This window comes from Planococcus citri, chromosome 1 (assembly GCF_950023065.1).
Source record: "Planococcus citri chromosome 1, ihPlaCitr1.1, whole genome shotgun sequence".
Lineage (NCBI taxonomy): Eukaryota > Metazoa > Arthropoda > Insecta > Hemiptera > Pseudococcidae > Planococcus > Planococcus citri.
Window position 1 is genome coordinate 68063076 of NC_088677.1, and position 25930 is coordinate 68089005.

Genomic DNA, 25930 nt, shown 5'->3' on the forward strand with positions numbered 1-25930 from the left:
AGTATTTCGTAGCGTATTGAAATTAGTTTTTAGAATAAATTTCAGCTTTACAACTCCAATTTGATGGAATTTTGTGGGAATTTCGAGTTTCAAAAATTTGCTGGAGGCTCCAGAACTGCTCAAAACGGGTTGAAACCGTTTCCAATCGATTTGGCATGTCGAAAATAGGGTATATCCCAAATTTTAGCTTTCTAAGTCAATTTGGTAAAATTTTGATTTTTTCCCTCATTTTTGGCCTAAATTCGATTTTCAAAAATTCACCAAAAATCGAAAAACGCACTTTAGCACTTGAAATTTTGACAGGTGATACATTGTTGCATGATCTTTCGATCTACCTTTGTAAAGTTTGAAAAAGTTCGTGCAAGTCCTATGTTAAAACGCAAAATCTGCGATTTCGGCTGACCTGTCAATCAAAATGGCCGCCATTTTGTAAGTAAGGCCAACTTTTTTTTTGGCAACTTTGCTTTAAAATGTTCCTTGGGATGTCCCCTTCAAGAAAAAAGTTGTCCCGGAGGATCGGCGGGGGGTGCAATTACTCCTATTGTCATATGCCGGACTATAATGGTGTCTTGAAATTCTAATTGCAAAGAAGTAAATATCGAATTGGCCCGAGCGAAGCGAGGGCAAAAGTTTTTCAAAATTTATAGGTTTTAGAAGTAAAACAACAATAATTTTAAAGTAAATAGTCTCCACTGCAGACATTTAAAAAAAATGCTTTCCAAGCACAGTTATGAATAATTTGAGAAAAAGAAAATCAAGTTAGCCCGAGCGAAGCGAGGGTAAAAGCTTTTGAAAAAAATAATAATTTAGAGAATAGATTGGTGATTTTGAGTGCAAATTAAACATTTTCTTGGGCAAATCGAATTTACTGGGTGGGCAAAGCTAAGTCACTGGGTGGGCATTTGCCCATGCACTTATCTGTTAAAAAATGGCCTGTAATGATTCCTACCTCGTTTTTCCTCATGTACGAATTGATTCCCGTCCAAAGCTTTCTGAATAAGCCCGAAAAATTTAAGGCTGTGAGATTTTTTTGAACAATTTTCATTTCTTGTCAAAACTTTAGAAATCTTTAGAAATAGGTGAGTAATTTTACTTAAAGAAAAAATGAAAATTTTTTGCAGTCTTCAATTTTTTAGAATTAATATATCATGAGATCCAAAAACATCAGATGGTAGAATCGCTAAAAAGCAAAACTTCAGTATAAAATCCACCCTGGAGTTGAAAAGTAAATTTGAGTAAAATGAAATCGAACCCATTTGAGAGTTTTTTTTTCGAAATTTTTGAGAGAATGTTTGGTGAACTGTCGAAAAAAGTCTGTGAAATTTTTCAATTTTAGACAAATTTTCGTACAATTTTTCTGAAAATCGCTTCAATTTTAATGGATTTTTTCGCAATTATTTTGATGATCAAGTTTTTGAATCATTTTGACAGGATTTCAGACGAATTTGTGAAAGAATTTTGTACGATTTTTCAATTTTTAATTGGTAGGTTTTTGGGAAATTCTTCGGAGATATTATTTCCATTTTGATGACTGATTTTTTGAACAATTTTTTGAAAAATTTACTCATTTATTGAAATAATTTTGATGATTTTTACGTATTTACCTAAATGGTTTCTCTCATGCGGTTTTTTTTTTGGAGAAATTGGTTTTTCCTTGATTATTTTGAATGTGCTGGTTCTGAATACTTGATTCTAAAAATATCTGTACCTTGATGGCATTTTTTGAAGAATTTTTGGATTTTTTCTTCAATTTTGGTGAAATTTTTGTTCAATTTTTTAATGTTACAATCTTGAATAGATTTTTTGATGATTTTGGTTGGATTTTTGATGAACTTCTGATCCGGTGTAGGACCTTTTATGATTCAAAAATATTTTCTTGGGTAGCTACAATTATTTGAAAATTATTTCAATTTTGATGAATTTTTTGTCAACGTAATTTTAGATGAAATTTTGAATAATTTTGAAAAATTTTTGAAATGTTTGGATTTTACTCGTAAGTAGATTTTTGCAAGTTTTTCTGAAGATTTTTTCAATCTGATGGCTTTTATTATGCTCTTAATTTTAAAATATTCTTAAACAAGCGAATATTCATTCTAAATTCTCATGTTCTTTTCAAAAAGTTTAAATTGAGTTAATCAAAATTTCTGGTACCTAGCTAATGAACATTTTTTTTCTAAATTGACTACAAATTTATCACGAAGTTTTTCTCATCTTCAATCATTGTAAAGTTCATTTTTTTAATTTTCTGGCGTTTTTAAAACAAATTTTGAAATTTTGAAATTCATTTTTTTCATTTTTTATTTTTTTTGTTTTTTTTAAATTTTTTTGTGGTTTGCTGAGCTTTTGAAATGTGATTTTGATCGCTTTTGTAACATTTTAACCAATATTCTTAATGATTTTCATGTGAATTTCGCTAATTTAAGGTCAATTTTGAAAATTTTTTCATTATTGATATTTTGTTCAATTTTTATGGTATTCTTCAACTTTTCCTCAATTTATAATGATTTTCATAATTATAAACGTAGCCAATTTTTCATCAATTTAAAAAAGTTATGCATTTTTGTTTTTTTGTCGTGATTCAACCATTTTTTGTGTTGATTTTATTAATTTTTCTGAGGATTTCGAGCAATGTTCATCATTTTTTCGTCATCTTTTGCAATATTTATCGAAACTTTGAAACAATTGCATCTATTTTTCTTCATTTTTAACAATTTTTGTTTCAAATTTTTCAATTTAAGGTTCATTTTTAGACATTTTTTTCGATATTTCGAGCAATTTTCGCGATATTTTATTGCTTACTTTTTATTTGATTTGTAATGATTTTCGAGTATTTAATTCTTTTTATTTGTATTCAATTTTTTGTCAATTTTGAGAACATTTTACATCATTTCAGACAATTTTTTTTCATTTTTAACAATTACATTTCATTTTTAACAGTTTTCGTGTAAATTTTCTCAATTTTTCATCAATTTTGGGAAATTTACGTATCGTTTAAGCTGAATTTAATGAGCCTTTATCAAATTTTTATCGGTAGGGGGGGGGGGGTTCAGCCAATTTAATATCAATTTTACTGATTTTTCGAAGAGACTCGAGATTTTGCCTGCGTCCAAATTCGTAGGAAACTTTCCAATTTTGATTCAATAAAATTTTGACATTTATATTTGGGTGATTTCCAAACTTTTCTGATCACTCGAATCCATCTTTATTGACTTCAAGAGGCCAAAAACGTGTCATGGTTGTTCAAGCAGCTCCGGATGTGCCTTTTTGAACCCTCCGCGACTTTGTGAGAATGCTCATCGATTTGAAAAGGGGCTCTCTTTCTGATTTCCCATCTTCACCCATCCCCGTTTTTTCCAACATGGAAAAATTAGACTGTTCTGACTCTGATCGTGAGTCATCCAGGAAACTACTTAGGGTAAAATTAAGCTCAAGAAGATGATCGCCTTTGATTTTTAGTCACGCCATCGCTGAAAAAAATCCGTAAAAATCCACCTGTGAGGGGAGAATGACAGTTCATTTGAGGAAAAATCGATGAAAAACCTTCTCGCGTATCGATCTACTCTTTTTTCAAGGGCGTCGACACGTTAAATTTGCATTTATCATCTACTATATAGACTCATCTATCGCGTGATAATCGCGTGATACGCGCGTATTCGAGGACACAGCCATCGTACATATCTCGTAAACCATCTCGTCGCATTCTTATCGCGAAAAATGTCGAAAAATCGTCTTCTCATATTTCCATCATTCACGTATCTCCTCTTTCTCGTCGATTTCGATCCCACACAGCGAAAGGAAATGTACCTGAAAAGTGAAAATGAAACTTGCCCATCGGTACATGATGCTGACAAATCACCAGATGGTTTTTTCGCCATTTTTATTTTGGTTGTCAGCGCTCACGCTCAGCGACGTAAAAAAAAGTTTGTCAACTTTCGATTTCGTAGTACACACTACATTACGTACAAATACAAACATTTCGATTCGGTTCGACCTTGTGCCAGTTGATGGGAAATTTATCGATCTAGAATACGAGTCGAGTAAATGGCCCGACATGTGTGATACGACGATGGCGCGATATTCGATTCAGAATCGTCGCGCCGGCGTTCCAAGTTGCAGTTGGATATTGAAATTGGCACGATGACGCTTCTCCAATCTCTCTCCCTGTATGATGAACTACAAATTGTAGGGTCTTGCGGGAAGCGTCATTTGAGTTGGAATTTTTTCATAACCATTAATTTGGATGTTGTACGTTCTGCCTACCTAGCAATCTATTCCCCTGCGACATGATCTGTAGTTGTAGTCGGAAACACATGGTTTGTAATTTCGATCATTGCAGCTCGAAATCAGCAACGCCCGAAACTCGTCTCTTTGTAGCACTCTGTGAGTCTGCGATCAATACGTATACAGTACAACAGTTGATTTTGTCAACAATACCTGTATCTATCCTCCTCTTCCTCTTCGTCCTCGTTCATTAGGGAGAAAATTAACCAAAATTCAGATCACCGGTGAGAGATTATCTGGGGGAAAAATCGGGTCATTGTGTACGCACGTGAATGAGAATGAGTCTGTCGCGTGAAAATGGTAGTCTAAGCGCCATACGTCGCCGTAGTCTTGGTATCACTGAAAAAAATCTAACCATGTAACAATGAATAATAATAATGGTTCATAGGCAGCAGTATTACAGGTATACGATGGATATACTGCTCGCATACAGGTGTATGAGCGCACCATGAGCCGTGGGGAAGCCTCTCGCGCGTCGATGAACCTATTTTTTTTTTCATAATGTAGTTCAGGTAGTATATTCGAACTGCTTCGAACGACGTTAGTAATACGCTTCGAGTGATCCGAGATACACACTCACAGCGCAGTAGATCCGGAGCCGGTTCTGTTTCTGTTCGTCGGTTTTGTACGATTTTTTCAAATCCAGTTCGAGTTCGCGGTCTGGCTTTTCTAAATGAGTACTTTTTTTTCGAATTTGAATTTTGAAGCCGATTTGAATCGTTGTTGAAGATTAAATTTTGGAAATTTTATAACGCGAGTTTAGTGTAGTTGCAGTGTATAGTGATAATATGTGCGAAGCCTGGAATCGGCGACGAAATGGTGGTATTTTTCGGCATCTCCAGGAGCATCGTTTGTTTGAGTATCTTGGTAAACTTTGGATTTATCCGGGCTCAGCAGAGGATACCGTATGATGGTCGATACGGTAATAATCGATATTGGCCGGTGAGTGTTGCATTTTGAGTTTGTGAAGGCGAGGGTCCATTTTGATGTGGTATTGGGGGAAAATCAGATCTCCATCTAGGTTTGTTTCAAAATCTATCAATTTGAACCGGCTATAGGTATACTGGTACATGACGTGTTTATGATTCATTTCACCTTTTTGTACCCACGTTTTACCGGTAACCGCATGAAATTCAACCTACGTTCTACGTTTTGTTTTACATCAACACTCCGGTGTGATTTTTCTGTGTGTTTTTTTTTCTTTTCTTTTCTTTTACGTAATTCATTCGGTTACCAGAGTTGTTAATTATCTAGTCAAAGATCGATTGGTGGTCGTAGGTACCTGTAAAATGACGACGTTGTTATAAAATCATAATCTGCGGCGTGATTTCCCTGCTGTCATTTTTTTTTCATCTTATAACCGCGAACCTCTCGACTCTGGTTGAAATTAAAAGGAAAAATAATGTGTATGGTAAATTGATTTCGTATACATAAGTAGCCCTAGATCTAAGGATCTAACTATATGAGACTTTGTTTGAAAACACACAATTGCTCCAGCAGCTCGAGGCGGTATCGATAGATATTAATTGACCCGAACAATCATCTATTGTGCCTTGTGCCTATATAATATCTGACACCTTTGTCGTCAACTTGCATGGTCCATAATATCATCGGTTCATTGTTGGTTTTACCAAATGTGACGAGATGAAAGCCCTGAAACTCGGTAGCTGAGATGGCTGCATGGGCAAGTTGATTTTGGAATAGAGTGAGCGGATATTGAAAATATTATGGTTTAAACTCACAATTATTTCTAAAAGCTAAAAATTTGGAATTCGATAAGTTAGATCAGTGACGAGTTAGCGAGAGGTGAGGGGAGGTAGAATCGTCTCTCCTTGACTTTTTGTTCACACCCTTGAAATGGCATCTGGTTTTTTTCATCTCACCATTTAAAAATTTCTATTATCATAATCTTTAGTTTGAAATTGAAAGAGAACTGCTACAAAACTTAAAAAAAAAAAAATACTGAAAATTCTAGCTGTAAAAATTATTATTTTACCCCCTTTCCCTCCCTCTCTCATTAAAAGATCCCATTGTTACAAAATCCTCATTTTCGAGGGGGAAAATTTTGTAAATTTTTCTGGAAAAGAAGTTTTGATGGGAGTATTTTTACTGAAAATATTTTTTCATCTTATACTCATTTTTTTTTTTTTTTTGAAAGTGCTGTACAAAATGTTATCTAGTTTTAATGTTTTTCTTAATTTTGTGCAAATAAAGAGAAAGCTTTTTTAGAAAAAAGGGTAGGGAGGGGGTAGTTACTTATAATGAAATCTTTACAACCCGTTAATATCGATCGAACTGCAATTTGGGCCATATAAAAAGCATGACCACCCAAACCGTGAGACCTAATTTTTAGTTGTCGAAGTATTTCAGCTGCAAAAGTTCACTACAGCATCTTTTGGGGTGATTTCAAAATACTGGAGCAGTATCAACTTTTGGCAAAAGCTCTAGTATTATTTTAAAGGTGTTGTATTCGATTCATGTCGGAGAGTCGATCCAAGTATAGAAATCGATTTCCAGATTCTTATCTCAAAAATTTGAAAAAATCCAAGAATTGAATTGAGGATTCATTTTTTATTATTTGTTTCCTTCATTCAACCTTGGTTACATTGTTTTTTATTTTTCTTTGAGGTGACTTGAGTTGCTTTTCACTGTTTTGCTAAAAGTTCATTACTCAAAAATTGTCCAAATTTTACCAAAAAATTAGCTCGTTTCATAAGAAAAGAAAAAAAATCGTACTAAAGCATTTAAAATTTTAATACTTGAAAAAAAAACTGAAAAAACTTGGCAAAATTGTGGAAAAAATCAGAAAATTTTGAAACGTTAGGTACTATTATTCTTTGAGAGCAGGGATGTAGTTTTTTCAGGTTGACGAATCACAATTAATAGAACTTGAGAACTTGATGAAAATTAGCTGAAAATCAATGATGTATAAAACTGAAACCGACACTGAAATGGAAAAAATGTCTCTAAAACTGAAACTGAAATGAGTAAAACTAAAAACTCAAACTAGAATATTAAATTTTTTTCTATTTCCACCCAAAATGTTACAAATAAAAAATGAGAGAAACTATAGGACTGAAATTGAAAAAAAAAAAACTGAAATGAAGAAATTGAAGCTAAAATTTAAACTGAAATGAGCAGAACCGAAACTAAAAACTGAAACCTAAAACTGAAATGTAATAGTTTTGCCATCACTGCTGAAAATCACGACAAGAGGATCATGAAAAATTGATATTAGTTTTTTGGGGTGAGGGGGGTGTGAGGAGATAAAATTTTATTTTTTTCATTATTCCAAAAACGTGCTTCATCCTGCCTGAAAACTGAAAAAAATGGGTGTAAAGTCTCCTCGATCTCCGAGGAAAGTTTCAAATCCGAATTCCAAATTTAAGAAAAAATCTGAAAAAATATCAGAACGTCTTCTTTGAAAATTTAATAGGTGAAAATGATAAAATAGTTTTGGCGATTCATTGATCCCCCTCCTCCTCCCTCTCCCCCATCTGTGATATTTATCTGAAAATCAACATGATTTTTCCCTTCAAGATTTTAAAAGTCGGAAACATAAAATCGGCAATTCAACAGTTTTTTCCCAGAGATTGATTAAGTTTATCAATCCCGGCATTATGTGAGGAAGTCAACACTAAATCACTTCCTAAATACCTACCTTTTTATTTTCCAAGTTTTCAAAAAGTCTGCGTTTCTAAAAGTCAATTGATTTTCTTCCAAATTTTGAAAAGTCTGGCATAATGTCAAAAAATCGATTGAATTTTGTTTCCAAGTTCTTAATTGTCAGCATGACGCAAATTTCTGAAAGAGCCCCGGCACAAAAAATATATATCCATATTTCAAAATAACTGAAAAATTGAGACCAATCAAAAAAAAATCTTGAAGATTGTTATAGTTATTTTATTTCATTTTTTCAAGAGCTGGCAGAAGAGAAGAGGGTGGGGGGGAATTTTTTTAGACTGGTGATTGATAATTTATATTGTCTGAAAAATTGCCATAATTTTTATGGCGGGGGAAGGGGAGAGGATAGGTGTAATTTTTCCAATTTGTGATTCCAAATTTAAGCTGCTTGAAAACTGGAAAAAATCTGGATACGATGGAGTAGGTAATCATGAAAAATGTATATTCTTTTTGGAGGAAGGAAGGGGGGTTTATTCTGGGACTGGATTCAAAATACTTCATTCTGCCTGAAACCTGGGAAAATTAGCTGGGGAAAAAAAGAAAAAAAAAAACAAGAAAAATAATAAAATCTCAAAAGTTGAATTGTTGGTATAAGTTTTTTGGGAGTAGCAGAGCAGAGCAGAGTGGGAGGGTAACGTTTTTAGATCGATGATCCAGAATTTCACTGACAAAAAACTCGGAGAAATAAGCTGAAAAATGAACACAAAAATATCGAGAAAAATAGCTAGACTACTAGACAAGTAGACAATCAAGAAAAATGAAATCTTTAAGAATTGCTGTCATTTTTTTTGAGGGGGGGGCTATTTTCTATACTGTTGATTCAGAATTTATATGAATTAAACTATCTAAAAATTCATAAAAAATGAGGAAATTTGAGCAAATTAAGAATTTTTTTAAATGTCTCCGATTGTGATTGGACCTGCTATTTTCGGGGAGTGGTAGGGGGATGTCGAAATTTTTTCTGAATCAGTGTTGCTGTAAAATTTGTTTTCCTTTTTTTGTATCAAAAAATTTTTGAAATTTTTCCAACCACTGATTCAGATTTTCGGACTTCCCAAATCAGATGAGGGATGACTTGGAACAATTTTGATGCGACTAGTGGTCTTTGAAAATTTTGCTATTTAGTTTAAATACCTAAATAATATCCATTTTCCTCGTCTATCGGGCATTGCTCTTGTTTTCCTGGTACTTCATGCGTATGTGAACAATTTTTCAATCAGTTGAACGAAAAGTTTAAGCTACCTATCGAGAAAATCCAGGTTATCGTATTACGATGACCTTCTCCCGATGAACTTTCCAATCGACGAAAATTTATCTACACCTAGTTACATAACGCCACCACCCTTCTTTCCCTTAGCAATTTTATTAAATAACCGTTACGAGGTCTTCGATGTACTACGAGTAGATAGGTATACTTTGTACATATGTAATCTATGTACGAGTACCTTTACCTACCAACCTATTCGAGTATGGACCATACAATCGGCAGTATTTGGAGATAGATTGAAAAAAAATATATATGTAATGTGTTCTCGTAAGTTAGGTATACCTACTTATGAGGTAGGTCTACGTATATAAGAATGAAGAAAAAAAAACTCATTTCTCGGTACCCAATAAATATGAGAGAGAATTACGAGGCAAATCTTTTGTAACATCAGTAACGCTTCATGATTCATTAAGAAGAACCTTTCTATGTCTTTGAAACTCATAGCGACTACGAGTACGATGAGATAACGTGCCAAGCCGTCTACATCGTCGTCGTCGATGTCGATACATTGATTCAATTTTTTCACTCATCTGTCCAATGTTTTCGGTTCTCTTTCTCGTGTATTCGCTTCAATATCAATCTATGTACGAGTACAATGTACATACGTGGTATGCAAATTGTCGAAACCATAATTAGCCGTTGACAAGGCAAAGCATGATAATATACGGAAGCTATTATCGAATTAAGTGAAAAGTACCTACTCGAGTATACAAATACATTATAAATAAGTACCTACATGTGAAGGTGAACGTGGATCTGGAGGAGAAGAAAAACGTGAGATGAGAAAACGAGTGAGAATGGCCAGGTTGTTTTGGAAAAATATTACCAACGGTCGCGTATATAAGTATAGCTATAAAACGCTGGAAATTACTTCGAGTGGTGTTTTGACTCGACTCTTGAACTAGGTATTTGTTGAGTCTTAATAACAAAGACGTTAAATAGGTAGAAGGTATTTATGTTTGAACCGGTTTCTCATACTCTGTGTGATTGCGATTGTTTGGAAATTACCCAAAATTGAGTCCGAGCAGGCGATACCGCCGGCTTGGCTTAATGACATAATCAAGACGAGGTCGACGCTTAAACGAGCGACGGTTTTCTTGATGAGATTTCACTAGAGAAATGGTGAAGGTATTGCCTCTTAGCAGGGTAGTTTGGTGACTTGGTGAGGGAGTGGTTGCTTCGGAATAGGGTTCAGAAGTGGTTCTACGTTCGAATTCGGTGTCTTTGGTGTGAAAATCTCAAAATCTTCCTCCTCCTAGTCTCTTCTATTGCTAAGACGCTCAATTTCAAAACCTTTTTCAACAATTTGGGCTAAATTGATCGAAGAGGATTAGATTAAATTGCATAAATACTGTTAAAAAAGTTACAAAAATTATTGAATTTTAGGCAATTGTTTCAAAAGCTGTAAAAAATGTTGAAATAGAATTCAAATTTAGCAAGAATGTTATAAAAATGGTGAAAAATTACCTGTTGGTATTGTAGATGGCGTGAAAAATCATTAAAATTGATCAAAAAATCCTCAAAAATAATGAAATTTGCTCAAAGTACTAAAGTTTCTAAAACATGACGGAAAAGGTATTTAAAGTCCTTAAAATCCAACTAAAATTTCTCAAAAAATCCTCAAACTGTTGAAATTTGGTACAAATTGTTCAAGTCATAAAAATTGGTGCAAATGGAGTGAAAAATGACAAAAATATCATTAATATAAATCCCATAGGTAAAGTTTGGAAAATCGATGAAATTTGGTTTCATTTTCAGTAAAAATGATCGTAAATCTCATAAAATATTTTTGAAATGTTTAAATATGTACTTGTTCAAAAATCAAGGGAACAAATTCAAAAACTCAAAAAAATTTAATTATTATACAATGATTCAAAACATTGTGAAAGTGCATGGCTGAAAATAACTCTGAATTGAAAAAACAATCATGCAAAGACCGACTTTTTCTTCAAATAAAAGTCTTTTACAAACGAATTGATTCACTTTTTATGAAACATTTGCATAACAATTGATCTCTTACGATGGAATCGAATCATTTACGAACGATTGGTGATTAAATAAATTGATTGATTTCGCGAACGAATTCAATAATTTTTGGGTGGATAGTTCGCGAATGAATTGAATAGTTGTCGATGAATCAATTGAACAAATTGATTGATTTCTAAATGAATCATTCGTGAACGAAATGATCAATTTTTAGTGATTCATTCACGAACGAATTGATTAATTGTTGGTGAATCATTCGTGAACGAATTGAATAATTTTTTAGTGAATCATTCGCGAACGAATTGAATAATTTTTTAATAAATCATTCGGGACCAAATTGAATAATTTTTGATGAATCATTCGCGAACGAATTCAATAATTTTTGGGTGGATAATTCGTGAACGAATTGATTCGTATGAGTGACTCGTTCGCGAACAAATCGATTTATTTAATTAATTTTTGGTGAATCTGGTGAATCATTCGCGAACGAATTGAATAATTTTTTAATGAATCATTCGCGAACGAATTGAACAATTTTGTAGTGAATCATTCGCAAACGAATCGATTTATTTAATTAATTTTTAGTGAATCTGATAAATCATTCACGAACGAATTGATTCGTATAAGTGACTCGTTCGCGAACGAATCGACCAATTTGATTATATTTTTGGCGAATCTGGTGAATCATTCGCGAACAAATTGAACAATTTTGTAGTGAATCATTCGCGAACGAATTGAACAATTTTGTAGTGAATCATTCGCGAACGAATCGATTTATTTGATTAATTTTTTAGTGAATCTGATGAATCATTCGCGAACGAATTGATTCGTATAAGTGATTCGTTCGCGAACGAGTCGACTAATTTGATTAATTTTTGGCGAATCTGGTAAATCATTCGCGAACGAATTGAATAATTTTGTAGTGAATCATTCGCGAACGAATTGAACAATTTTGTAGTGAATCATTCGCGAACGAATTGAACAATTTTGTAGTGAATCATTCGCGAACGAATTGAACAATTTTGTATTGAATCATTCGCGAACGAATTGAACAATTTTGTAGTGAATCATTTGCGAACGAATTGAACAATTTTGTAGTGAATCATTCGCGAACGAATCGATTTATTTGATTAATTTTTTAGTGAATCTGATGAATCATTCGCGAACGAATTGAATAATTTTTTTGTTAATCATTCGCGAACCGCAAACGAATTGATTTGTCGGTATAAGTGGCTTCTTCGTGCTCCTTCCCAAACGAATTGATTCGTAAGTTGATGAAATAATCAATTCGTTGGCGAATGATTCGCTAAAAATGAATCTATTTGTACGCTAATCAGCGAATGGTTTTTTCAAAAAATTAACCAATCTGTTGATGAATAATTCCCTTAAATGAATTGATACTCTTATGAACATTTCATTGAGAAATGAATCAATTTATACGTAGGTAGTAGGTACCTACTTTTCATATCATTTATTGATTCATTTTTTATGATTTTCACTCAAATTGTGCTAATTTTTCTTACAATTTGAGCCATTTTTAAGAACTATTTTTCTACATTCAATTTATAAAATTGTAATGCAGGGAAAATGAAGGAGGTATGAGGCAAGAAAAAGTGCCAGTAATGAGGAAACATCGACGTGTTATCCAAAGTAAGATCACTTTTGTTTAATCGAACCGATCGATCTGAAATATTACAATGTACTCATTAGCATCCGAATAATGCTTTGAATGCGATTTCCGATTTCACCCAACTCTTTCTCAAACTGGAAAGCCAAAAATGATAAATGATCCGAGACGGCGGGAGCGGGGGAGGGAGGCATTTGACGCGGCCTTGCCCGCGTTAGCCGGTTGATAAAAACTTATTTCGAAGCCTTGAAAAAATATACGAGTGCTGGACGTGGTGGCGTCGGGTCTCGGGTCGCTCGAAATTGGTAATTTGCATTAAAACTACACCGAGTGAATTGACAATGTCCATCACAAGGCAACTGAGGAATTATTTCTACGGAAAAATATGGTATTGCTTAAAATATACGAGTAGCCGTATATCACAATAATGAGAGGGGGGAAACACTCAACAATAGTTTTGTACATTTAAACTGGTACAATATTATATTGCCCGACCTTAGAACTGGCGAAGGTTTTTTTTTCAACTAAATCTGAATTTAAATTAGTGTAAAAAACAATTACAAATGGAATGATATAGTTGAGGATTTTTTTTTAGTTGCATAGCTCGGTGGCTTAAAAATATACCATCCTATAATATGTAGTTGAGTATTCGCGTTTTTTTTTCCAATTGACTGAATTTGGAAGGATAAAACAGCTTATTTATTTAAGCCAAAAAGTGATGAAGCTGAATGATGATGGTTTTAAAAACGATGTTAATTTGTATACCTGTGTATGTGTAGACACGAATATTAACGCGTTTCGATAATTATCGCCGAATTTGTAACATCCGAAGCTGAAGGGCATGAAGGGAGCAGGGCGGTGGCGCTGTACGAAGGCATGTGGTTAATTACCGTCATTAGCATTATAATATATTTATAGTGTGAAGGCTTCGCGTCGTGTTTAAAGTTTTCACGATATATACGAAAAAAAATTTCGTTCCTTCGTTCGAGCATATATGTAATGCACATACCTGTGTGTTATAATGTATTATAGTATACTTACCTACCTATATAAATTACATTATTTATTGTAGGTAGGTATATGTCGTATAGGTAGAGGGGTACATACCGTCTATATCAATTTAAACGGGTCAAGAACGCTAATGGGATTTTCTTTTTACAGGATCGAGCACGAAATCAAGCTGATCGATTGTCTTCGACAACCACGTTAACGTTCAACATTAAAGACGACGATGACCAAAATCCATCGTTCGTGTATCAAGGCTGCTCCTTGCAAGATGGAGCTTGCGTTAATCCACAATATTTTGCCACGGTAAGAAATTACACTCATGTACATTTAATTTGGTAAATTGGGGTGGATCGCGAAAAAAAAAATGTAAGAGGATTTTGATCAAATTCATAGGAGAGATCTTCATTTTGAATGGAAAATTATTCAGAGAAAAGTTTTGCTTTGGGGATGCACCTGGAATGGAGATATAAGTCATCGAAGAGCGGGCATTTTCGAAAAAATTGTGGATTTTTGCCTGTAGCCCTTGCCCAACCTGTTTTTGGGAAAGTGGTCTATGTTCTACATAATACTCGTAGATGGTATTGGAGTTAATGCGTCGACTTAGAGTTAGATCATTGCCATCAAAATCCAAGACCACTTTTAGGATTCTACTGAGTGGTTGAAAATTTTCAAATCGCTGATTTTTGGGTAAATTTGTATTTTAAAAATGCTTTTCTATCCAAACATTTATATCTGAAACTGGGAAAACATTTTGGAACGCAGTGGTGCCAATTTTTTTGTGATTAACTCATTTTCAATTTAATGAGAGAATTTTAGAAAGAACCCGTATGATAGATCGCCAAACATAGGATTTCACACTTTTAGATCAAGATTGAAAACGTATTACAAAAATATGTCGTCAGCCAAAATTTCAATTTTTGATGAATTTTTAAAAATAAAATTAAGGCTAAAAATGAGAAAAAAATCAAAATGTCACCAAATTGACCTAAAAAGCTGTTTTTTGTGGTATACATACTCGAGGATTCCAAAAGAAATCAAAACTTGAATCGAAACATTTTACTCAAATTCTTCCTATTACCTTTTTTATGGCTGTATTTTGATTTGGGTTATAGATTTTAGGGGTAATCTTGGAGTACCATGGCTGAAAATGAGCAATTTTGGATATTTGGTAGTACCTCAGGGTGTTTAACAGTCCTGCTGATCCGGCTTTCCCTATTTTTTTCCTATTTTCTGCTCAAGTACCCTACTGTCCTCCTTTTTTTCTGCTTTTTCTCAGAATAGTCCAGAAAGAGCTGTTTTTTTTGCCAACACATTCAAAAATTCCTGCTTTTAATTGAGGAGCTTGGAATCAAAACTCACTTTTGACACCAAAAATCGATATGCGTTTTTTTGCGGATTCGGATACTTCTTCAATTTCTCTATCACCCTACAGAATCCATTTTTCCGAATTCGGCCTCAGTTCTTCATAATTTCGTGTTAAAAAGTGCCCTTGGAGTCAAAACTCACTTTTGCCATTGGCAAAAGTGAGTTTTGACTCCAAGCTATAAAAAAAACTGTATTTTCAAGGTCGCATGGCAGTCTACAAAGCCAAAATGATTCAATTGCAACTTCGGAAGACTTTTCTGATAGTGAAAATAGCGAAAATGCTAGTTTTGAATTTGGAAGTTATGCAACTGAGGATGTAAAAAATTGGATGTATTGAGCGCTCAAAACTTTTAAAGCTCTCTGGAGGCGGAACAAAATACTCTACAGAAAAATGAAGTCGAGAAAAATTGTAGAGAATTAAATTTCCAATCGACATAATGTCGTTAGTTTTTTTCTAGGGTGCTTAGTTTTCTATATATTTGCAAAAAAAAGTATAGTTTTTGGAAAAATTCAGCGCTCAAAACTTTTAAAGCTGTCTGGAGACGGAACGAAGCATTCTACAGAAAAATTAAATCGAGGAAAATTGTAGAGAATTAAATTTCCAATCGACATAATGTCGTTAGTTTTCTTCTAGGAGGCTTATTTTTCGATATATTTGCAAAAGAAAGTAAAATTACCCCACCTTGGAATCAAAACTCACTTTTGCCAAACTTGAAAGCCATACTGCAACGATATGGCAACTTGAAAAAAAAAATTTTCTCATGGAATCCTATTTAGTAGTCTTACTCAAGAGCTCGACACACTTTGCGACGTTTTTTTCATCAACGCACTAGGCGAAATCAGTTATTGTCGATTTTCTCGAAACTTTGTCCGATGGCAAAAGTGAGTTTTGATTCCAAGCTCCTCAATTGACTTGTCTGCCCAAGAAGTCCGATGGTTTGCCAAAATTGACTGAATAAAGGTCCATTTTTTTTGTCAAAATTGATTTCAAAAATCTTGTTGTTTGTCTTTGCTGCCCACAAATCCCTTTTTTTTTTCAAAATCGTCTAGTAGAAGTCATTTGCCAAAATTACCGAAAAATATACAATTTTTTGGCAAAAATTCAAAATAATCAATGTTTTTACTCAAATTGCCTGAAAAAATCCAATACTTATTTTTCCAAAAATTACCAAAGAATTCACCTTTTTTTTAAAAGCAAAAATTGCCTCGTTTTTCGTAAAAAATTTTAGATCATTTTTATCAAAATTGTTGTAAACCTCCAATTCATGGTAAAATTGTCAAAAAAAAGTCACAATTCTTACTAAAATTGAGTTTCAAGTCACATTTTTCCAAAATTATCAAAAAGTTTTTATTTTTCTCAAAATGGCCAAAAAGTCTTAATTTTTGCCAAAATTACTGAAAAATTCCTGTGTTCTTGCCAAAACATGTGAGAAGAATTAATCTTTACTTTTAGCTTTCTGAAATTGAATAGTCCTGTTTGTTCTAAGATTGCTGAAAAAGAATCCGTTTTCTTACAAAAATCCCCAAAAAATTATTTTTTTGCCTAAATTCAAAAAGTCCTAATTAATGTCAAAAATTCGAATGCCATCAATTTTCAAATCTTCTTTCAATTTTCTTGACTTTCAAGAACGATTTTGAAATTTCAGGAAAAGTGGTCGAACCAACCTGTGATTATTTCGATGGCATTTTCCGCCCTGGGCACGGGACCATTCAACCGACTTAGTTTTCACTTTTTTCACGATGCCTGATTCAGCAAAATTTTAAACATTTGCTCAAAAAAATCGAATTTTGATAAATGAGCGAAATAATTGCAAAAAAGTGTCTATATTTTGGAACAGTTTAAATCGCTGAATACAAATTTAAAATTTATAAATCGAGTTCTTTGGGGCAAAAAATGAGAAATTTCACGGATCTTAAGTATCTAAGTACTCGTAGGTACTCAAAATGAAAATATTTTGAAAATTCATTCGAAATTTGATATTTAGACTACATTTTTTAGGAAAAATTGGTATTTATGGAGAACCATCTGACGCAGAAATCCATATTGGGCCCTCAAGGAAGAGAAACCAAACAAAAAATTTCCAAAAATGCTGTAATTTGAATTGAAATTTGCGTTTTTGAGGACGTTGATTATTATTTTGAATTACCTTCGATCCAAAAATCCAAAATGGCTCCTGGAGAAAAAGACTAGTCAAACATTAAAAAAAAACAAAAAACAAAAAAACGTCAATGAATATTAGTGGTTGGTATTAAATGTGGATTTTTAAGGGTGGGGGCTAATTTAATTTTTGAATGCCATTTAATTTTTAAAAATTTAATGGGCTTCTGTAGGAAACCCCAAGTGCAAAATTTACAAAAAGTTGAATATTAGTATCAGATTATGGGTTTCTGAGAAGACTCTCTGATTTAATTTTTGATCACCATTCAGCTCAAAAATTTAAAATGCGGCCTCCTAGTCCTATGAGAACTTCAATTCAAAACCCAGGAATGTAATATTAAAGCAGAAATTAAAATTACTTATTATTTTCTCAGCAAGCTTTAATTGTGAACACCGGGTACGAACACCGGGTACTCCTCCCTCCTCTCATGAAGTTCATACTACAGTTGATTTTCATGCAGGAAAAATTTGTTTCATTTTACGTTGAAAAATTGAGTTCAAACTAATAAAGTCTTGCAAAAAATCAGTTTTAGAAGAATTTTGTATCTTACAATTAGTGGGAGAAGGTTGGTAGGAAGCAAAAGAAAGCGTCTTTAGTTTCAAAATTCAATATTACCTGCTTATTTTTACACTCGAATTTGTTAGCATATTTTCGGATTCGAAGGTCAAATTAATCAACTCTCCGCAGTGAAATGACTGCAACTTCTGCAACTGCATATTCATTATTTTTCAAACCAGCGTTTGAAATCCCATTAGAACATCGAGCACTCAAAGTCGAATAAAGGGGATGTATCATTATTTATTTTCGTTGATAAAGCACATAGGTAGTATGTTTAATTTTTTGAATTCTTAACGCAGGTGTACAGCGGAACTCTATCCGGAGTACTGTCCATTACTCCAGAGAAGATCCAAGCCATTGATATGGACTCGTTGAATGCCCCCATTGCATACAGCTTCGCCAGCGGCTCGCCATCCACGTTTAGAAATTATTTCGAGATTAACCCCAACACCGGAGCTGTCAGACAGATCAGACCAGTCGATGTATCCCAAGTGAAAAAATTCGATATTAGCGTTAAGGTGAGATACACAAACTACATATTATTACTCCTACGTGTACTGATGACTCAGCGTTTTCTACTGTTTCGGTCATTCCTCGTGGTTCGTTCGAGCATTTCCTTTCGTCTGCTATAAATCATGGTGCATTCGTAGGTAAGGTACGGTACATACAAATGTCACACACAGTTGTTGTAGGTACCATACACTTTGGCCTTGATAATGAAAGCGAAAACAAATCGAATTACAGAACGTGTAACGTGGACGTTGATTAATAACAGCCATGTTATACCTACTCTCGTAACTCTTGGCTACTTTGTTTCGTGGTCGTGTCTTCTTCTCTTTTGTTAGGTTCCTATGCTCCTCTTCTGAAGCGAATAGGTCTAGATATAGAGAGAGAGAGGTAATAAAGGTACCTACAACAAATACAAAGCGGTACTAGCGTCGATAAAATAATTAATTATCGTTCAAATAAGTTGATACTTATTCAACTCTTTGACGACAGGACGTTCATCGCAGCTTGTTGCCTCGCGAAGTCGCGAATACGAATACTTAGGCGGTAATTAGATAAGCAGTCTTCTTTGTGCTTATTATATTGGCGTACCTACTACGTGAGCACGTGTACGCTTTGGCTACAAAAAAATGAAATAATTCTACGATGAAAGTTAGTGTAACGGAATTGCAGGTAGCTCGGTTATTAATCACACATGACTACTGGCTACCGATGCAGTATGCCATGTGCAGTGTATGCCTGTGTTTGACTGTGAGTGTAAGTAAATGGTGTGAATTGTGCCCGAATACGTCGTCGTGACGCCCTTTGTATTTAATAGTATTTAATTCACACGACCGACTCGCACGCTTGGGAGTCGAAAGTTTGGGCTGATGCTGATGATGTTGAACGCTACAAACATCGTGTCAAATCTGAACGATGATTCGAAATTAATTTCACGATTTTTCAACGTGTCGAAAAATCTCATCTGGCGAGTTTTCAAATTCAGGCTTCTGGGTTTTGATGTAGTTAACCATTTTGGTAACTGTCAACGTCCCAAGTGTTCCAAATATGGCCAAAATGTTGGCTGTAGTTGAGATACACGTCGTAGTTGTGCTCGAATACAAAAATGGATATCGGAATCGAAATCAGCACCCTTGAAAACCAAGTAATCGATATGCATCAACGGTTTTTATCAATTTTTCAAAATCACCCCCCCCCCTTTTACATTTTTCATCTCCTTTAATTGAATACCAATAAATTAAGTAATTATCACAAGTTAAGTATGAAAAAATTCTAGATTAGATCACGAATATTCTTATTTTGAAGAAATTCTGGGATGTTTCCAATACATGTGTATATGGGTTTTGGGATGTGGGTGGTGGGGGTAGGGATGGATGAGGAGGGGGTAAATGATGAAATACCATGTGACATATCAAAAATAGGGGTTTAAAGGGTGCTGAATCCATATCTGATGTCAACTTTGAAATTCTTGCGTTCCCAATCCACTTTTCATGCTTTTTATGAAATAGGGTGTTATAGGAAAATGTTCGTAATTGGCGAATATCCGCCAAAATAAAATTTTCTCATTAGTTCTGAATGGTATTTTCAAATTCAATCAGGATTGCTGGTACTTATTGGTAAAATCTTGACTACTCAATAGATAAAACTGAAAAAAAGTTACTGATTTTTTTTGAAATTTTAATCATGTTGAAATTTGGAAGAGAGGGAGACAGCTGGAAATTGAGGATCTCTCATTTAATTTAGTACATTTTCGAATTGGTGTCTGTAATTTTTTTTCATGACAAACGTTCAAAGTTCGAACAAAAAATTAACCTGTGTTCATTGCAAATTTTATAGAATGAAAAGAGTTGAATTTTTCTTGCTTACTGTATTGATGAAATCAGTCCATATAAAGTCAAATCATCTTATGCGTTAACTAGAAAGCTCTTGAAAAGGTTTTTAAAAAAATGGATAAACCCAATTTTAAAATTGAACTTTTTGGAAATTTTTATGATTACCTACTTTACTTAATACTCATGGTACTCGAATCAATCGAATCTAAACTCAAAATCGACCTCAAATTTGGAATCAGCACATTAGAAAACATTACAATCGATATGCATGACGGATTTTTATCATTTTTCACTCATCACCCGCCCCCCCTCTTCCCCTCACTCTAACTGATCAATGATATCACCCCTTTTGAAAAAAACATCAACATCATGCATCATGAAATGAATCAAACATCAGAGCTTATGAAATGGTAAACTTTTTTCATCTGTCAAAGTTGCCTCAAGTGTGCTTAGATGTTATTTTCAGTGAAATAATTTGTCATGGAGGGGATGGGTGGAGCATGAAGTCGAAAAGGGGTAGTTTAGGGAGAGGGAGTAATATTGACAAAAATTCATACAAGTGACATTAGATGCACTAAACACAAATTTTGTTATAATTTTGAGCTCAGAGCAATATGACACACTTTTCATTAAATTAGAGAGGGAGTGAAGGGAACGAAATGGGGGGGGGGTAAATAGAGGGGGCAATGTTCATTTACAAAAAAAAAGGGGGAGTGACACGTCAAATATGAGGTTGTCGAATGTGCTGAATTCATATTTTGTGTTGATTTTTAGCTCAGAATTATAAAATTCCCTCTGGGTTGAGTGGTGAGGGGTGAAAGAGGTAAATCAAATCCTGTGGTGTTGGTGGTTGGGGGGGGGGTCACCATTAAAATGTTCTAAATTCAAATTTTACGGTCAATTTTTAACTCAGAACTATCAAATTCTCTCTCTGCCGCGTGTGTGGGGGGGAGGGGAATCGGTATTTCAGGGGGGACAATGTTCGCTGCTGATAAAAATACGAGTGACATATCAAGTACTTTGGTTTCGAATGTGCTGAATTCAAATCTCGTGCTAATTTTTGGCTCAGAATCATCCAATTCCATCTTCGTTGAGGGAGGAGGAGGGGGAACTAGGTAAATCAAAGGGGCAATGTTCACCAATGATAAAAATACGAGTGACATATCAAGTACTTGGGTTTCGAATGTGCTGAATTCAAATCTCGTGTTAATTTTTGGCTCAGGGTCATCCAATTCCATCTTCGTTGAGGGAGGATGAGGGGGAACTAGGTAAATCAAAGGGGCAATGTTCACCAATGATAAAAATACAAGTGACATATCAAGTACTTGGGTTTCGAATGTGCTGAATTCAAATCTCGTATCAATTTTTGGCTCAGAATCATCCAATTCCATCTTCGTTGAGGGAGGATGAGGGGGAACTAGGTAAATCAGGGGGCAATGTTCACCAATGATAAAAATACGAGTGACATATCAAGTACTTGGGTTTCGAATGTGCTGAATTCAAATCTCGCGTTAATTTTTGGCTCAGGGTCATCAAATTTCATCTTTGTTGAATGGGGAGGGGTGAACTGGGTAAATTAAGGAGGAAATGCTCACCAAATGATGAAATACGAGTGACAAATTGAGCATTTGGGTTTCGAATGCGCTGAATTCAAATTTTGTGTTAATTTTGAGTTTAGAACTACCCTTCATGTGCTCTTTTGCTGTATTCAGAAGTAATTTTGAAGTGAATCCCTATAGGAATGGTTTTTGTCTGTTTGAGCCAGACTGCTCTCTAAATTTGAAACAGTGAAATTTCACTGCTTAGCAGTCACGACATTTTGGCTTCTTAAAAGCAGTAGTTTTTGACTGCAAAACAGTAGAAAATCTACTGAATTGGTCAGTCAAAATTATTTTACTGACACATTCGGTAGATTTTTCACTGTTTTGCAGTAAAAAACTACTGTTTTTAAGAAGCCAAAATGTCGTGACTGCTAAGCAGTGAAATTTCACTGTTTCAAATTTAGAGAGTGTATTCCGATGATTTTGTCAAAATTTGATTGAATTTTATTTTTTAAAAAATCGATTTATATACTTATCGATTACATGGTTTTCAAAGATGGCGATTTCGAATCCGAGGGTAATTTTTGAGTTATTGCTTCGACATTGTGGACTGTGGTCTAGATAGAAAACAGCGAGAGGATATCGATGGAATAGCATAGCATCAGGTATTATGGTACAATATATAAGGCAGGCGTTTAGAAAGCTGCACATGCGGATTGTTGTTGCGTGCCGGATTGAAAGAATTCTGCGCGGACGCGAATGTAACCATGTGAGGTAAAAAAAAAAAAAATAGAATAAAGGAGTAACCTGTGTTAAAAGAGTCTTACCCGATGTATTAATTTTTTATTAATAAATATACTCGCGTAAGCGTAATTTAACTCGTTAGCTGTCATCGAGCGAGAGACCTGCAGATAAGTGCAATATTAGATTTATTAAAATAGCCTGGGAATTGGCTAGCTTCGATGTGCGAGTACCTACTCCATTAAGTTGGTTAATTTAGCGATAATTATTAATATTTTATTTAATGTCGAGTCTGCAGTGTCTATATAGGCGTTGATTGTGCGGTCTGTGGAGTGAGGAGTGGATGGCGGGATGACGGCGTCTGAGACGTTAACGCGCGTATAAATGTACGTTGGCTCGAATTAGTCTCGGGTATCTCTGAAAGGCGATCATTTTCGCCATCGCCATCGCCGTCGCGATCGCGTCATTCAACGTGGACGGACGCGGGACGTTTTTTTAGTATACATAACAATAAAGAAGCCAACGGTACGGTCGTAAATTTCGATTACGACTTTGGCTATTCTTGCACTTTGCAGAACCGGTTCACGTAGCACGTTGTGTATACGTATAGCTAGCTATGGCTATGGGTAGTATGTGTGTGCGAAACCTCGCAAAAGCGATCGCGACAGGCGGACAGGCTGAGGTATACGGACGCGACGAGCGACGAGCAGCGAATATATTATATGGAGAGAAACGACGACGAGCGTTTTACGACTTGCCAACGTTAATTGCACATCGTCATAAATGTAATTCTAGTAATTTGATATGCTCGAACGGTCGCCGCGAATAAATATACCAGTATACGTATAATCTCAATCGAACAGCTAGATAGGTATAAAGGCAGAGGCAGCCAGGTAGCTGTTTTCATGCAGCATGGCGGAAGTAGATGACGAAGATGGCGTTAGAGACGTTGACGTTGTAGTGTACCAGTACACATTGGACCAATGACCAATGCTACGTACGAATAGTGGTGAATTTTCATATTGCTATTTTGATTTTTACAGGCTGAAGAAGTTTCGGAAAGTCGTCGCTCGACTTTGGCCAAATTGACCATCAACGTGAAACCAGTGGATAGTAATCCTCCGGTGATTCGTTCGTCGGCTTTGCAAGGGTTTGTCGACGAAGCATCTCCAATCGGTACAAAGGTCGTCGACTCGACCGGTAAACCGATTCATCTGACCGTTACCGATGCCGATTTGGTAAGTGATTAATTGCCAGACAGTGGTCGATTTAATATCAATGATAAGAAGATTAGCAGCATGCAGCGTGAGTTTGTGTGGGACTATAGGACTAGGACCATCGGTCGGTCTACAGTGTTCTGTGTACTTTTTCGTTTATGGTCAGTCTCATCAGACTCATCTTGTGTACTCTTCTTATCGGTATTACATCGAATCTTACATTATCCCTATCGTCCTACGATAATCGTATTTATTTAGTCTGATGTGTACTTAATTGTTTCGTTTCCTCTATTTTTTTCTTCTTAGAAACCCGACGATCCGAAGCCAGTTTACTTATTTGAACTAACTACTCCATCCTTCGCTGTAAGTCCTGAAGGCGACTTGGTAGTCAATGAAAAGGATTTAGATAGGGATCCTCCGAATCCTGGAGTTTATAGGTTTCAAGTGAGTTTCTATTTTATAGTTGTTTCTTTCCTCTTGTGGATAGTTTTCTGATTTATGTTTTTTTTTTTTTTTTTTTTTTTTTTTTGATAGATCGTTGCGAGAGAGAAGAATATTAATAACGTTGCCAGTGCTCCGATCTCATTAGCGGTTACATTGAACGATTTGAACGATAATGCGCCTCGGTTACCGTTAATTCCACCCATTTCTTTGCAAGCAGGCGAAACTCGTAGGCAAATTACCAAGGTAAAGGAACGACAAGACAATTACTTATCAATGTTTATGCCGAGGTGTTAACCCGGCAGTTATCTTATTTAACTAAAAAGAAAACAAGCTCTGAAATCGGCCTCCACCGACTCTCAATACGAAAGATCGATTCATTTCAAAGTATTTGTAAGGTATATTTGACAACGTTGAGGTGATATTTTCTTCAATGTGATTGTAAAATGTACTTGAAGTGAAGCAAACCTGTTTGAAAAAATTTGGGTTTTAAAAAAATATCTCTTTCCATTTGGAGATTTCAAATCAGCAATTTGAAATTTGAAAAGCTCCAAAGTAAATTTTCAAGATTAAAGCTCAACTTTTCGTCGTAAGGTTCAAATTTTTTTTTTAAAAAAGTATTCTTTCCGGAGAAAATTTCAAGTCATAGTAGGCATACTTTTTTTTTAACTTGATGTCACTAATTATAACTCGAAATTGAAAAAAGGGAACGTTGAATTGAATAGAATACAATGAAATTAAATTAAAAGCAACCTTAGAAATAAATTTAAACAAAATGAAATAGAATGAAATTGAATTTTAAAAAGTTGCAAGAAACAATATTTTTAACAATTCGAATCAGATTAATATTTTAAAATGAAAATGAATTGGATTCATTTAAATTAAAAATAAATAAAAATGTGTTAAATTAAATTGAAAATGAATTTGTAAAAACAAAATTGAATCAAACTAATTGAATTGAAAATGATTTAGATTTAAATAAATTTTATCATTCAATTAAATAGAAGTAAATAAAATACCTATTGAATTTAGAAAAAGAATTGAACTAAATTTAAATTGAGATTGATACGAATTGAACTGAAATTGAAATAAATGAAAAAAGATTATAGGTACCAAAAAATAACATAAATTGAGTATTAAGTTGAAGCACAAAACGAAATAAATTTAAATCGTACATAGAAATAAATTATTATCGCATTGAATCAAGTTTAAAATGAAAATAAATCATATTTAATTAATAAAATTAATGAATTTAAAAAAAAAATGAATTGAATAAATAATTGAAAATTAATTACAGTAAATTGAAGTACCTACCTAACGAGTTGAAATGAATGAAATTGAAATTAAATGAAATGAAAAAGTGACTTAAAATAAATTGAATTGGATTAAAAAATGAAAAGAAATAAAATCAGGTGGAATGAAAGTTGGATTTCAAAACATCGATTAAAAACAATTAAACAAAAACATTAAAATAACTAGAATCAAAACTGAAATTGAAATTGGGCATTTGAATTGAAAATAAATTGAAGTTAATTAAATCAATTTGAAAAAGAAAATAGACAGTTTCCGCCAACAAGTGAGGGGGGGGGGTCAAATGAGGTCATCTGCCTCGAGCCCACATTTTCTAGAGGAAACGAGGAAATGCAATCATCATTTTAGAAATTAAAATGAAAACTTAGTTTTTCAAAATAAAATAAAAATTTCATTTTGTGAACA

General features: G+C 34.2%; 1 protein-coding gene across 2 annotated transcripts in view; it reads left to right on the forward strand.

Annotated features, from left to right (window-relative positions):
- Cad99C (cadherin-99C) overlaps positions 1-25930 on the forward strand; it is a 269753-nt gene that overhangs the window by 235375 nt on the left and 8448 nt on the right. For both annotated transcript variants that reach the window (XM_065347422.1, XM_065355009.1), the window contains exons 10-14: positions 14007-14156; positions 18235-18453; positions 23600-23794; positions 24080-24217; positions 24308-24460. In XM_065347422.1, coding sequence (XP_065203494.1) covers positions 14007-14156; positions 18235-18453; positions 23600-23794; positions 24080-24217; positions 24308-24460 — 855 coding nt within the window. The remainder of the gene's footprint in view (positions 1-14006; positions 14157-18234; positions 18454-23599; positions 23795-24079; positions 24218-24307; positions 24461-25930) is intronic.